General features: G+C 28.8%; 2 protein-coding genes across 7 annotated transcripts in view; both read left to right on the top strand.

Moving 5' to 3' along the window:
* Positions 1–9,924, top strand: part of LOC117211097 (HEAT repeat-containing protein 5B) — a 34,752-nt gene extending 24,828 nt beyond the window's left edge. For 2 of the 5 annotated variants that reach the window (XM_033454682.1, XM_033454681.1), the window contains exons 2-35: positions 88–256; positions 369–580; positions 660–807; positions 874–984; positions 1,056–1,239; positions 1,313–1,473; positions 1,553–1,802; positions 1,892–2,035; positions 2,111–2,361; positions 2,449–2,560; positions 2,658–2,910; positions 3,003–3,112; positions 3,192–3,355; positions 3,568–3,600; positions 3,920–3,994; positions 4,066–4,341; positions 4,426–4,707; positions 4,841–5,030; positions 5,106–5,275; positions 5,372–5,693; positions 5,782–6,048; positions 6,125–6,306; positions 6,382–6,627; positions 6,688–6,907; positions 6,990–7,259; positions 7,336–7,498; positions 7,566–7,681; positions 7,750–8,034; positions 8,097–8,333; positions 8,416–8,567; positions 8,638–8,851; positions 8,960–8,974; positions 9,096–9,241; positions 9,337–9,513. In XM_033454682.1, the coding sequence (XP_033310573.1) occupies positions 125–256; positions 369–580; positions 660–807; positions 874–984; positions 1,056–1,239; positions 1,313–1,473; positions 1,553–1,802; positions 1,892–2,035; positions 2,111–2,361; positions 2,449–2,560; positions 2,658–2,910; positions 3,003–3,112; positions 3,192–3,355; positions 3,568–3,600; positions 3,920–3,994; positions 4,066–4,341; positions 4,426–4,707; positions 4,841–5,030; positions 5,106–5,275; positions 5,372–5,693; positions 5,782–6,048; positions 6,125–6,306; positions 6,382–6,627; positions 6,688–6,907; positions 6,990–7,259; positions 7,336–7,498; positions 7,566–7,681; positions 7,750–8,034; positions 8,097–8,333; positions 8,416–8,567; positions 8,638–8,851; positions 8,960–8,974; positions 9,096–9,241; positions 9,337–9,513 (6,270 nt within the window). In that variant the 5' untranslated portion in view covers positions 88–124. Of the gene's footprint in view, positions 1–87; positions 257–368; positions 581–659; positions 808–873; positions 985–1,055; positions 1,240–1,312; positions 1,474–1,552; positions 1,803–1,891; positions 2,036–2,110; positions 2,362–2,448; positions 2,561–2,657; positions 2,911–3,002; positions 3,113–3,191; positions 3,356–3,567; positions 3,601–3,919; positions 3,995–4,065; positions 4,342–4,425; positions 4,708–4,840; positions 5,031–5,105; positions 5,276–5,371; positions 5,694–5,781; positions 6,049–6,124; positions 6,307–6,381; positions 6,628–6,687; positions 6,908–6,989; positions 7,260–7,335; positions 7,499–7,565; positions 7,682–7,749; positions 8,035–8,096; positions 8,334–8,415; positions 8,568–8,637; positions 8,852–8,959; positions 8,975–9,095; positions 9,242–9,336 lie in introns of those variants that run through there. The other 3 variants (XM_033454680.1, XM_033454683.1, XM_033454684.1) reach the window with 3 other exon arrangements.
* Positions 9,925–11,702: 1,778 nt separating this feature from the next.
* Positions 11,703–14,523, top strand: LOC117211055 (prostaglandin reductase 1-like). Of its 2 annotated transcripts, none has more exons than XM_033454620.1 (4): positions 11,703–12,057; positions 13,314–13,608; positions 13,742–14,018; positions 14,096–14,523. In XM_033454620.1, the coding sequence occupies exons 1-4, from the start codon at positions 11,952–11,954 to the stop codon at positions 14,435–14,437; spliced, it is 1,020 nt and encodes a 339-aa protein (XP_033310511.1). In that variant the 5' UTR covers positions 11,703–11,951; the 3' UTR covers positions 14,438–14,523. The 2 variants fall into 2 exon arrangements, with proteins under 2 accessions (XP_033310511.1, XP_033310512.1); XM_033454621.1 differs by lacking the exon at positions 11,703–12,057 and adding an exon at positions 12,925–12,948.
* The last annotated feature ends 1,185 nt before the right edge of the window (positions 14,524–15,708 follow it).

Here is a 15,708-nt window from a genome sequence, read left to right as displayed (position 1 = left end):
TGTTATGATTTTTTAAAATTCATATTTAGTTCTCTAATTACAAATAATAACATTAAAAGTTTGTTAATAATATATGATTAATTGCAGGAAGAAAGTGGGTAACATTAGAAACTAATTTATTGAAATGATGATGGAGTTGAGTCATAGTTTGACTCTCAATGAGGATGCTCTTAATCAAATCCCAGAAGCTAAGAGGCCAGTTTTTATATTTGAATGGTTACGTTTCTTGGATAAAGTTTTAATAGCTGCACAAAAGGTATTATTAATTTAAATGGTATATTTCCTTGTTACAACGTATTTTTGTCAGGCAATATGTATATATAATACATTTGTTGTTGTGAACTTTTATAATAATATATAACTTTCAGAGTGATATTAAGGGATGTCAGCAAAAGCTAGTAGAACAATTAACCAAACACATGCAAGGAGCTCCTGGGCCTCCTACACGAAGACTTATTGCAAGATGTCTTGCAACTTTATTTAGTGTTGGTGATACATTTTTGCTTTTTGATACTGTTAATAAGTGTAATGATATTCTTAGAAATAAAGATGATTCTCCAAGCTTCCTCCCAACAAAATTGTAAGTAAAATTCTTGTATATTTAGTTAGTAATAAATTGTACACATTCTGTAAGTTCTAAAATTTGTTAATGTTTATAGAGCTGCTATATGTTGTGTGGGATGCATGTATGAAAAATTAGGAAGAATGATGGGCAGGTCATATGAAGAAACTGTACAAATATTAATAAAGTCTTTACGTTCTGCAGAGTCACAAACTCGAATAGAAATTATGCATACTCTAGAAAAGGTAATATTTGATATCATACAGAGATTAAAATTATTTTGAAAATCTTACATATATTTGAATTATTAGGTTTGTGCTGGCATGGGATCTGCAATTACAAATGTTCATAAAGAAATATATAAAGTTTCTAGACATTATCTTACAGATAGGGTAATGGCTGTAAGATGTGCTGCTGCAAAGGTATTTTATTATGCTTTATTTGATATTTTGTAAATATACTGCTTAAAATATATTTGATGCAATATTTTCAGTGTTTATTAGAAATGTTAAATCATGCATCATTTTTATATACTACTGAAATAGAAAGTGTTGCTACACTTTGTTTCCGAGCATTTGAAGGTTCAAACTATGAAGTACGATGTGCTGTTGCAAAATTACTTGGTACATTGGTGGCAATGACTCAGCTTCCAGCTCCAAAAGGAAAAAGTCCTTCAGGTATTTTTAATCTGCGCGTTCAATTATTCATTATGCATTATGCGAGAACTATTAGTTATTATTATTATTTTAGTTACACAAAATAAAAATTGTAAACAAATTTCACTTGACGAAGTCTTGAATATTTTAATGTCCGGATTTTTAAGAGGTGGAGTAGGTTTTTTGAAGGGTACTGGAGAAATAATAAAAGGAAATTCTAGTGTTAACAGAGAAGTTCGAGTTGGAGTCACGCATGTAAGAAAAAATACAAAAGATAATATCTTATATTCATTTTATAAAACAATGTAATTAATTATTCATTGATATTTTACAGGCATATGTTGTATTTGTTCAAATGTTAGGAGGATCATGGCTTGAACGCAATGTTGGTACATTAGTTGCACATGTACTTGATCTTGTAACGAATCCAAAAGCAGCAAGCTCACATGTTGATGCTGTCTATTCTAGAAAATGTGTTAACTTTATATTACACGGTACTGTAGGGAAATTATTAGGAGAAGGGGCTCAAGCTGCTGCATGTAAAGAAATAGCCTACATTATTTTGAAACAGATGAATTCTATTGGTAAGAATAATTTTTTTTAGTTTTTATTGTTATAGTAATTTAATAGAATATACGTATATATTTTTTATCTTTTTATCCTAAATTTTTAGATTTTAGTCCAGAAAACGCAAAGGACTGTAACCAAGAAACATTATTCAGTCAACATTTATTAGTTTGTGCACTGCAAGAAATGGGAAATTTGATCTTAGGATTGGGTACAACAGCTTGTAATTTATTGTCTGATCAATCTTTGAGTATGTATCCTACATATATACGATATATACTTACTAATTTTTTCGATATTTATATTAATTTGAATGTTTTTCCAGATTTAATTGATACCATTATGGCTGTTTTGATTCATCCATGTCAAGCAGCTAGACTTGCAGCTTCGTGGTGTTTACGTTGCATTTGTGTAGCAGTACCAAGTCAGATAACACCTCTAATTGATCGTTGTGTAGATGGAATAGAAAATATGCGTAGTTCACCAGAAGCAATAGCTGGATATAGTAGTGCATTGGCTGCAGTTCTCGGTAGCGTTCGTTTATCGCCACTTGGAGTTCCACATACAAAAGGAAAAGTAATTATTTTTAAATAACATTTATGTCCCTTCATGTGATTTTATGATGGCATAGAATTTTGTAAAACAAAAATAATTTTATTTTAGATTATATTTAATACTGCAGAAGAACTTTTGAGAAGCGCAAGTCAAAACAGTCGTTTATCGTTAAACAGAACACATGCTGGATGGCTTCTAATTGGAGCTATAATGACTCTTGGTATAGTAAACTTAAATCAATGTGTTGTAGAACAATTAAATAGTAAATGTATTCGCATCCTTAAAATATTATATCTAATAAAAAACCATGGGTTTAGGAACGGCGGTGGTAAAAGGGTTATTACCTAGAATGTTGTTATTATGGAGAAATTCTTTTCCTCGTTCAAATAAAGAACTCGAAAGTGAAAAGGCTAGAGGTGACGCTTTTACATGGCAAGTGACTTTAGAAGGTCGAGCTGGTGCATTATCTGCGATGCATAGTTTCTTGTTACATTGCCCCGAACTTTTAAACGATGATATTACGAGACGGCTTCTAACACCAATTGAATCTGCATTGGCAATGTTAACGAAGTATGTTATATTTATGTATATTTCTAAAATATTTCTAGTCGTTGCTTCTAAAATATTCTTAGTTTAACGTTATATCCAAAATAACATTTCAGTTTATCACCTGTATTGAAAAATTATGGTCAACAATTAAAGGCTCCAGCTGCTATGGTTCGTTTGCGTTTATATGAGACACTATTATTATTACCACCTCAAACTTTTGAAGGTAATGATAAATATTTGTAATTATAAGAATTATGTGGAGGTACTACTTAAAGAAGCGAATAATTGCAAATATTAAACAGGTTCTTATACACATCTCTTAAGGATGTTGGTATCAGAGTTTACATTAACTGAAAATCCTGGAAATACTACAACTTCATTATTGCGTGCAGTTTGTCATGCCAATGATTCTGTAATCCTTGGTACATGGTTACAAGAAACTGATCATCGTACAATTGAAGATCAAGTATGTGTTTTAAAATACTACTTTATAACAGTGTTCTACATACATTTTTCATGTGCTCTATGTGTAGATGCTGTTAACATATCTTTCATATACCATTATTAACTTTTATTAATGTAGAAATTTAATGTAACAACTAAGTGGTCAAACTATAAGGAAATTTAACATATATAATATTAATTGAAATTAACATTCATATTTCCACTCATATCCAGATGGAACCAAACAGAAGGGCAGATTTGGAACATGTGAGTAATGTTCTATGAAGCCTTTCATTATCTGCTGTTCATCTGCACAATTTTCCTTTTACACTTTTTTTTATTTCTTATGAATATTGTAAATTAATTTATAAAATAATGATAAATATTAAGATTGGTAGTCCCAATTTATACTCTGTTTTAAAAACTGTTAATTATAATTAATTTCATGTTCATAGGTTCTATTAAGATAAATGTGTTATACTTGTTTTTATTTTTTACTTTGTATTGTTCATGCTATTGATATTAAAAACAATAAAATATAAAAATGGAATTTACTCAATCTACATATATATTGTATTTGTTTCAGCTGCAACCAAATAGCGCTGCAGGGTCTGGAGCTTTGGAACACAATCCATGTTGTCTTTATAGACCTGTACCACAAGTAATGTTTTTTAGATTTTATTAAAAATATAGATTTTTGTAATGATTTTAATTCCATTGTTACTGTTTTAGGACGATATAATTCCTGGACCTTTGCCTTTGGGAGTTGCAGTCATTGATCTCTCTGTATCCCTGTTTGGTCAGATCTTCCCACGTGTAGCAAATAAGCATAGATTGCAAATGTTAGATCATTTCAGTGAATGTATAAAACATACAAAATCTGGTAGACAAGAAGCAATACAGATGAACGTTTTTACGGCTGTGCTAAGCGGATTAAAGGGACTGAATGAAGCAAAAACTGGCTTTGGTCAAGAAGATGTTAAGAAATCTGCGACTAATCTCATTATTGTAAACATTGTCTTATAATAACATTACAGTATATTTTCATTTTATTCGTTATAGAGAACTTAATTGATATTGTTTATATTGTAGAGTGCTTTGGTAAGTAGTAATTCGATACTAAGATGGGCAGCTGGAGAAGCTGTTGGAAGAATGGCTCAAGTTATTTCTGATCCCAAATTTACGGCGGAATTAGCACAAACAAGTTTTGACCGCTTAAAATCTGCTCGCGATGTTGCTAGTAGAACTGGTCATTCTTTAGCGTTAGGGTGTCTTCATAAATACGTGGGTGGGATGGGATCTAGTCAACATCTGAATACAAGTGTCAGTATTTTACTCGCACTTGCTCAAGATAATTCATCTCCAGTAGTACAAGTAAGTCTATATTGATATATGTATAGCTAGTTTTAGTTAGGTACTCTTTAGGCTGCTCTTACATAGTCTTTTATGTATAGTTAGTTTCAGTTAGGCACTAGTTAAAAAAATGTAATTTTATCCTTTTATTCAGGTATGGGCATTGCATGCTCTTGCACTTATAGCTGATTCTGGTGGACCAATGTTTCGAGGCTATGTTGAACCTACATTATCTTTAGCATTGACTCTTCTTCTTAACGTTCCTCATTCTTATATTGATGTACATCAGTGTATAGGAAAAGTATTATCAGCTCTTATCACAACAATAGGGCCAGAATTACAAGGTCCATAGCTTTTACTATACTTCAATTACAAAAGTTTAAATACACATAATGTATATTGATTGTTTGTATCTTTAGGCAATACATCAACGATTTGTATGGCACGTTCATCGTTTTTATGTGCTTGTGCAATTATGCAAGATCATCAAGACCCTCTTGTACAGGCAGAAGCTACAGGATGTCTTCAGCAACTACATTTATTTGCACCAAGACATGTTAACTTATCTTCTCTGGTTCCTACACTATGTGTAAGGTTTACACTACATTTATATTTTATTTGTCCATGTTATAGTTCACTTGTCATAAATGATATAAAAATATATTGAAATTTATTTTATTTATAGCGAACTTTATCAAGCAATCATTTGCTTCTACGTAAAGCTGCAATCTCTTGCCTTCGACAATTGGCTCAACGCGAAGCGAAAGAAGTATGCGAACATGCAATGACATTAGCTAACGAAAGTCGAGATACTAATATAGTAGAAGGTCTTGTTATAACAGAAACTGGTCTACCGGGGGTCTTGTTTAGTATGTTAGACACAGAAACTGATAGCAAATTAATTAAAGACATTCATGACACGCTAACGAGTATGCTGCAAATTTTAGCAGCAGATCATCTATCTCAATGGTTGTCCTTATGTAAAGATGTTCTTACAATAGCTTCAGGTATTATAATATACTGTAATATGTCAACAAAAGTAACCATTGCTAAATTGAATAAGATTAATAAGATATTCATGCTTATGACGTATAGAAACATGTAATAATGAAGAAGGAAATACTATTGACGTCGAAGATAGTACTACGGATACTGATAATGCAGATACAGAAGGAGATGATGATCAAGCTGAATTTCATGCAGACGAATCTACAAAACAACGGCCAACTATCACACCAAGGTGGCCAACTAGAGTATTTGCAGCACAGTGTGTTAGAAAAATTGTCGCTGCTTGTGTAAATAATAAACAAGCGCACTTTGATCTTATCTTAGCGAAAGAGATGCAAACATCTAAGGGAAAAAGTATTAATTCTTCAAATTGTAATATTTTTAAATATAACTACCAACTTATAACTTTGCTAATATTTCCTAATTACAGGCGACTTTCTAGTATTACATCTTTCCGATTTAGTACGGATGGCATTTATGGCCGCGACAAGTGATTGTGATCCTCTTCGGCTTGAAGGATTGAAAACGTTACAAGAAATCATAGATAAATTTGCCAAAGTTCCTGAACCAGAATTTCCTGGACATTTGTTACTTGAACAGTTCCAAGCACAAGTAATTAATTATAAATATAGAATTTTGAGGTATATTTCATAAATATATCACATTATTATTTAATAATTATCACAGGTTGGAGCTGCGTTGAGACCTGCATTTTCAGCAGAAACAGCATCTCATGTTACAGCTGCAGCATGCGAGGCATGTAGTGCTTGGATTGGAAGCGGAGTTGCTAGGGATCTCAATGATCTTCGTAGAGTACATCAGCTACTAGTATCTTCTCTAGAAAAATTAAGGGAAGGACATACACGACCACAACTTTATAACGAAAGTTTGTTAACACTTGAAAGATTAGCGATTTTGAAAGCTTGGGCAGAGGTAAGAAACAAATTGTAATACTATCCTTTCTCTCTTTATACTTATTACTTTCTTCATCAGGTGTATGTAGTTGCTATGGTAAAAGATGGTTCTGCATTAAACAGTAAAGACACATTCAATCAAAATTCGAATCAAATTGATGATGACAATTGTGAAGATTTTGGGAAATTTGAATTTCAAACTGAAAGTTTATTAAGCTTAGTGCAACCAGAGTTATTAAGTTTAAGTCAATATTGGCTAGCTGCCTTGAGAGATCACGCATTACTTTCCTTACCTCCAGGTATAAATAGTTTCCGTGCTGTATATAATATTTTAAATTATTTATACATAGTACTTATAACGATAAGTCAATATTTTATTAGAATTTTCCAGCCAACTACCTCATGATGGTGGAGCTTTTTACACAACAGATACAATGGAATCTGCTCGACCTCATTATGCTGAATCATGGGCACCAATTTTACATGCTGCAACACTTTGGCTTAATGCAAAAGGATTTGGATTAGAAGAGAGTAAAAATGAAGTGGAAGCATCAAACGCAACTAATAATAATAATAATAATAACAATAATAATAACAGTGATGTCTCTACTAATAATACTACGAATGTTGAACGTTTCCATTTATTATTTGGTAAAAATTCTTCGATAATATTAAATTAAACATTATATCTTACTTTTTAGATAGTTATATTTACTAATTATTTTAGGTATATGTATGGAAGCATTATGCAGCCCTCGTGCTTCGGAGTCAACTCAAAATACAGAAACATGTTTAAATGCATTGTACACTTTATTAGATTCTACTTGGGCTCGTAAAGTTTTAAGTACAGACCGTTCATTACCGATTGAATTATGTAATGTTCTTCACAGGCAAGTCCCTTATTTATATAAATATAAATATACATATTATGATATCTTACTGTATATTTTGTTGCAGGATGCTTTTAACAAGAGAAAGTTTCGTAATACAAATGATAGTAATGGAAGTTTTGAAACAAATAATGAAAGCAGCACAGGAAGATTTGACAGAGAGAAAGAAATCTAAATTAGAAGGTAAAAAAATGTTGTCTTACATATTCAGGGAAATTAAATATACAAATATATATATTATTTTATAACAGAAATAGCACCAGCACATGAAGAAAGCAATGAAACTCAACATGTAGATTTACTAGGGGAAGGAGAAGAAAGTGGTGAACTTAATCCTGGGAAGTCATTAGTATTTGCTATTCTAGAAGTGTGTTTGTGTCTTTTAGTCCGACAAATCCCAGCACTAAATCCTAATCCTGATGGAACAACAGCGATTTTATCCCAAAGGGGATATATGCCATCTGAAGAAAGTGGGAAACTCATAGCTGCTGCTCTTAATATAATGGAGTCTCTTCCTACTCTTTGTTCTCCTCAAGGTAAATATATGCTTTTAAACAAAGTAAATATTTATTTTTAACACATACTCTTTTAATATTAGGAGCTGTAGCAATTTTACCAACACTCCTGTATTTATCAACTGGAGTGATCAGAGAAACTGCAGTGCGTACGGACAGTGAATGCAATAAAACAACATCAGATACACCAGTTCATGCAGCTTTACATTGTATAAAAAGTCTTACCACAAATAAATATGCAAAAGATCATAGAAGTCAGGAACAATGGACAAGTCTTTTACAAAGTGCTCTTGCCAAAATCATCGATCTGGCTAAAACCGGTATTTGAAGTTAAAATCACATAAAATTTGTTTTGATACTAAAACATATTTAGCTAATAAATTTTTTAAAATATATTTATAGGAAATGATGAAACGAAAATGGACGAAGTGGCGATGATGTTAGGTATTGCGGTATTTGTTCTTCATGCATCGTCTGAAGTTGTGAGTGCACCGAATTTACAATTTCCGTGTATAAATCATTTTAGACACGCTTTCCAGTCAGAAAACATAATGGTAATAATGTTTCAATATTATGTTATACATTGTTTATAATTTGAGATATTTACCGTTTGAAATTTTATAGGTCAAATTAAAATGCGTTCAAACGTTGAGAACGATATTTTTACATCCAGATCGTGCAATAAGCACTCCTTATATTCATGCATTAGCTCCAAGATTAGTAGAATATCTATATAGTGACAAGAGTAAACAGATTACAACTGATTTAGAATTATCTTTCACTTTGGAATGTATTAGCACAGTTGAAGCTCTTATAGGACTTGCCGATCTTTCACATCGTACGTATTAATCTGTATTATTTGTATTTTATTTATTACATAACATTTACAATAGTATATCAATATTAGAATAGTGTTATGACAAAAAGTATGTTACATGCTATTCAGGAGACCTTTTACAAGGTTTGTAAAAAGAGAGTAATATATTTACTCTGTATTTTATATGATAAAATGCAGTTTATTTGACTAATTTTAAATTATTTTAAATTTGTTATAATCTTAACATATTTTTATAATTAACTAGGTATACAGATGTTGACTTTACTTGTGCCAATCCTAATTAATTATTTATTAGAGGGAGATCAACTACAACATGCTTCCAAATATCAATTAAGTCTTCATCAACAAAGTTTTCAATGGCTTAATAAGATAGGACCAAAATATCCCCAGGTACTTAGTTCATGTTTAAATAAATTCGTCTTTAAATATAAAATACAAAATAAACATAAATTACTAGTATCTAAGTATTCAATGTTTTATTTTAGGAATTTAAGATGTTAATGTCTCAATCTACAGAACTAAAAACTAAATTAGAAAATGCAGTGAGATCCACTCACCAACAAGCACAAAGACATACTAGACCAGTAGATCTTGTAAAGCCACAGATAAAAATTTCTACACCATCCATCAAACTCAAAACAGATTTCTCAAATTTTAATTGAAACTTTCTATAATCACATTTGACATGTTGTATATTTATTAGGGAAAGAAATGTAGTTTATTTATTCTAATTAAAACTTTTATAGCTTTAACAATTAAATATATGTTACAGGAACAATACAAACAAAATCTAGGCTTTTATTTTTTAAACAAACATTATACTTTTATAACATTAAGAGTAAAAAATAAGATAATGTAAAAAATAGGACATAATAGTGTTTCTAAATAATATACAACATGTTAAAAATAGTGCATCTAATCCTACTACTGAATAATAATATATCATCATTGTATTAGTTCATTAGTTAACTTCCATGCATGACGTGTGGAACAGATATAAGATATAACTTGATATTATGTGTAAGATAAAATATTTTAATTATGAAATTTTCATAAAAATTTCATTAATATAAGTACTTGTTTCATAGTACTTATTCCTTAGCACTTAGTATTATTTAAGATAAAATAATGATTTAAATATAAAAACATTTAAGAAGATAACATTGGCATAATTATGCAATATATAAGTTCAAAAACTCTTTTTTCATCGTACGAATTTATGTTCCTTAAATAAAAAAAATTATTGCTTTCGCCTCTTTTAGTAAGATTTATATATAAAAAATTTAACGTAATTTTGAAAATGTATATTAAAATTGTACAATTATATTTATTTAAAAATGTAAATTGTATTTTGTAGAAAATTTTAATAATTCTCATAATTTTATTGATATCTTTATAAAAAATTGAGATAGTAGGGATTACATCAAGGCACAATAAAAATTATGTAAAGTAGTAGAAAAGTGTAAGTATTTTATATTCCATAACTGAAACAATAAATTTTCATAAATTATTTTTCATACAGTTAATTTTCATATCACATAAAACTATAATATTCTGTATTATTAAGTAAAGTTTATTTAAAAAGTATTTTATATTTATTTAAGTACAATTTTGATACCTTAAAATTTGTACAATATATAATTATATATATATAATTATATATACAATATATAATTATTTACAATAATAATTATATTTTACAAACTTTAATTTCATACAGTGATACATAATAACAAATATAACAAATAGTTCAATTTTTTAAATGAGTAGTATAAATTTTCATTGTCTAATAATCTGTAGTATTAAGATAGATATATTAAACTATGTATACTGTCAAATAAATTAATTACATAACAAAGAGCAACATTATATGTGTTATGAAATAATATAGTTTATATAAAATTATGCTAATGAAATACAAAAATATTAGAATAAAATATAATCATTATATAAATGTAATATGAAATACTCCTTTATAGCATAAATTAGGTAATAAAATATGAAAATATGTTATATTATTATTAATTATTATTACTATTATCGCAATATTAACTTTAATATCTGTAATAATCAGATAGAAATGTATTAGATATTATGTATTAACTTTAATATCTGTAATAATCAGATAGAAATGTATTAGATATGATTTCAGAAATTATCAGATATTAGCAAACAGACAAACTTAAAAATACATTAAAAAGTCCTGTATTGCTTTACTATAAATATTTTCAAAATATTACAATAATAATTAAAATTTTAATCATACAAACTTACTTAATTAATACTACTTAATAAAATACTTACTTAATTAAAGACATTTAAAGAGATTAATACTTACTTAATAAAAGACATATGTTGAAATTAAAATAATATTTATGTTCATTTAAATGTCTATTTTTCTATATTACTTCTATGTATATGTGTATACTTATCACACTAAATTTTGATGTAAATCTTACAAATATTATGCTCATTTTGTTTCTAACACCAATTATAACTTATATTGAAATTTTATTTATAATGAAATATTCAATAGAGCACTATGCATTTGACATGTATTATAATAATAATGAAATGTATTTATATTGTATTAGATGTTAGATAATACAAAGTATTAAATTAAAATTTGATGCTTTACAGATATATACATATGTAAGTTATGAAAATAAAATATTAATTGTGTACAGTTACATCTTACATTAATTTCTGATATAATTTGGATATTTTTAAACTTAGTATAAACCTTTATTAATTAGGTAAATTAATAAAGTTCGATTTAGTATCTTTAATAAGTTAAACGTATTGTTGCAGAAATGTCAAATGAATTAAAAAATCCTGTTATTTCGCCAAGTTGTATAATTACTTATCAGGTAGAAATAGAGGGGATTTCCAGAAGAAAGTAATCATTGCGATGAGAATAGTCTGTTAGTCAGTTCGCATAAAGTGATCTGTCGACTATATACCATTTATTTCATTGAGTTAGGTAGTTTATGTGCTAGTGGTTATTTTAACGACTATAATTCCAAACAATATTGTGCAAATTATCAAGTTAAAACTATTGCGAAGTCATTATTCTACCGCCTGTGAATATTTATGAAAAATGGTAAAAGCAAGAAGATTCATTGTAGCAAAACATTTTCAAAAGAATCCAGAGCCATCAGATTTGCAATTGATCGAAGAAGAATTACCTTCTCTTCATAATGGAGGTAAAGATTTTAATAATAGTGTTGTATATGTATCGATTAGACAAATGAAAGTAGATGTCACACGATTTGTCATTAATCAACATTTGACACTGATAACTATGTATTTTTTAAAATAAAAAAACTAGTTATATCGATATTCTTACTCATTATACTCATAAATTCATTATATTCATTGTTTATGATTACATTTTTTTTCCTGTAACATTGTGCAACAACTTCAATGTCAAATGATATAAGATGTAATTATGTATTTATTTAACCCTCGACTCGTGACTGGACTGAACGGAGGTCACGATTAATGCTTACGCGGCATTTATAAAATATTGTAGACATATCCATTATCCTAAAATATTTTTTAATACACATTTTTCTGATGATCAAAATGGAAGATATAAAACATCACTCAATAAAAACATACAAAATATACTCATTACTTTGAATTTACAGAGAAAATTGAAGATTATATTTAGAAATATTCGTTTATTATTGATATGATTTTTAATATATGTACATTTCGTTGATATAATAGAAAAAGGAAAATATTATAAAACATTATTCAAAAATAAAAAGAAGAACACAATAAAAATTTATCTATGAATTTTAAAAATGGTACAGATAAACATTTTTTATATAAGAATTTTTTATATAGTGAAACTTGAAAAAACGTTTTAGAAAATAACGTTGAATTGACGGGATGAAATTACACAACTTATGTAAGAAATACATGCATTGTACATGTTTCCAACGTCTACACTGTATTTGAATAACTTAGTAATCTATAAATGTTATAAATAGAGAAGAGTGTCATACAATAATGGATGTTTTAGCTTCTAAATGACATCATTATTCAATATACTTTATTCTTACGGGGAGAATGTTTTTAACGTGTTTGTACGTATTTCGTAACTATCGCGATTCCGTAGGGTCAAATGAGACAGTTATGATATCATTATCAGCCTACAGACAATATCCCTTGTCATATTATTGCATAACAAATTTAAAATAAATCTTGCATTAGATGATTTAATATCTTTAACATTATGATTATCATACTATTAATAAGTACTAATTGTATGCAAAAATATTGACATTAAAAAATAAAAGATAATAAGAAATAAAAATATATTCTGTGTATATTTAGTATTTAATAATATTGTTAAAAAATTAAATATTGAAATAATTGTAATGTTGTGGAATAAATATATATATACATATAATGTCCTAAAAGCTGAATAACATATGATTTATGTTTTCAGAGTACCTTGTTGAAGCAGAATATCTCTCTGTGGATCCTTACATGCGAGTTTATATTCAGAGATATCCAGTGGGTGTAACAATGATTGGTGCACAAGTAGCTAAAATCATTGAATCAAAGAATCCAGATTTCCCAGTAGGAAGAAGAATTGTTGGTTATTTGGGGTGGAGAACACATACCATTATAAATCCACATCGTTCATCTGAATATGAATTCTTAAGCCAAAAACCAACACTGGTACCTGATATTGGAGATCTATCACCATCACTGTATCTAGGAATTTTAGGAATGCCAGGGTAATAATTACTACATCAAGTGTGTATTTTGTAATCTGATCTGATTTTATATAATTTTTTATAAATTTGACCAATATGATATATTTATCCATTCTAAACAATTTATTCAAAAGTTTCATATTTTCTATGCCAGAGCCACAGCATATTTTGGTCTTCTAGAAATTTGTAAGCCGAAACAAGGTGAGGTTCTTGTTGTAAGTGGAGCAGCAGGAGCTGTTGGTTCCCTTGTTGGTCAAATAGGAAAACATGTTTTTGGACTTACTGTCATTGGTATTGCTGGTTCAGATGAGAAGTGTAAATGGCTTGTAGAAGAACTTGGTTTTGATCATGCTATTAATTACAAAAAAGGAGATGTTGAAGTTGCTTTAAGGAAAGCTGTGCCAAAAGGAATTGACTGCTATTTTGATAATGTACAGTTCTCTAGCATTATAAAATAATATCAAAATTTTGTCACAACATATTTATTATGATTATGTTATAATAACAGGTGGGAGGAGACATTTCCAGTATTGTTATATACCAAATGAAACCCTTTGGTCGCATAGCTGTATGTGGATCTATATCTTCGTACAACGCAGATTCATCATCGCTACCAAAATCGACGATTCTTCAACCGTCGTTTGTGTTTAATCAATTAAAGATGGAAGGTTTCGTAGTGACTCGTTGGGATAATCGTCTTTCAGAAGCCACAAAAAAGAATCTTCAATGGATACACGAAGGGAAGCTTCGCTATCGTGAAACAATTACAAAAGGTTTTGATAACATGTTTGATGCATTTGTTGGCATGTTACAAGGAAAGAACATTGGCAAAGCTGTTGTTCAAGTTTGAAGGCTCAAGAAAAGAATATTGTAATTTGTTTAAAACTACTTGTATACCTCTCTAAAATACATATATTTTTTGACTTAATTTCATAATTTTGATTATAAACCCTCGTTGTTCATATAGTAATTAGTATAGACAAAAGATACAAAGTAATTAGCATAGACAGTTTTATTGCAATATATTACACAGATCATAATGCATCACAATGAATAATTACATTTGGTTTTTTTGATGCCCGAGAGCATGATCCTTAAACCTTAGGTACATATCTTAGTTATCGTAACGTTATGTCTAGTACAACCTTATACGATACCTTACTGAAAATTACGCAAACTTACATCCATTTCTACTTACAATATAATACATTTCTCGATTTAGTGGAAATTCCATTATACCGAAACTTCCTCGAGAGATAAAAATTTACACAGAAATTTCAATAATTTAAACAGAAATGTATTTAAATTCAATTTACATATATGTTATTACGGCAAATATTTCTGGTGATACAAATTAATTTTTATAATTACATTATCAAGATATCGTTGATGTTATGCCATAAAGTAAAAAGTTATTCAGAAAATATTTTGAATGTCTCATAGGACAGTACCTTTTATACAACTCAATTTCTTATCTTCAAGCTTTTCTTCGTAGATTTAATTTATATATGTTATAAGATCCACTTTCGCGAATCGAACATAGTACAATGGAACATGTATACAATGCTGTCGTAAAATTGTCGATGAATTAACTTTGTTCGTTCATTTTGTCTCTTAAAAATTATTTAGACTTGAAAAATTCGAGGCGCGATAAAAATCGGGCATTCATTTTATGCAATTTTAATAAACAATGTAAGGCATAATTTAAGGAAACTTTGCTTATTTGTTTAAATATTTTTTTCTTTAATTATAAAACTTCTCTAAATTTAAATTGTTTGTTCTAGGAAATTATTTTGTCACAATTCTGTTACGATTTTCATCGTGTCATATATTTCTGATTGTTTTACATCATCTAGTTATTGGAAGATGTGTTCACAGATCGCAAAAAGTAAAATTACATCTACACAAAAATGAGCTTCACCGTTAAAAAAGATAATGTTGCAATTGCTAAATACAAAGATTGTATTACGGTTAAAAGATTGGAAATCATTTAAAAGCTCTAAATCTTAGGATACGCACAGGAGAATCTATCACTCTCACGAACGTTTTTTTCAAGTTCCATAAGAATATCACGGATAAATTATAGAATGCTTTCATACATTCAAGGTCACTTTAACTGCA

This window comes from Bombus bifarius, unplaced genomic scaffold (assembly GCF_011952205.1).
Source record: "Bombus bifarius isolate JDL3187 unplaced genomic scaffold, Bbif_JDL3187 scf7180000008216, whole genome shotgun sequence".
Taxonomy (NCBI): Eukaryota; Metazoa; Arthropoda; class Insecta; order Hymenoptera; family Apidae; genus Bombus; species Bombus bifarius.
The sequence above is the reverse complement of the archived record's forward strand: the minus strand, read 5'-3'. Positions and strand labels throughout refer to the sequence as shown.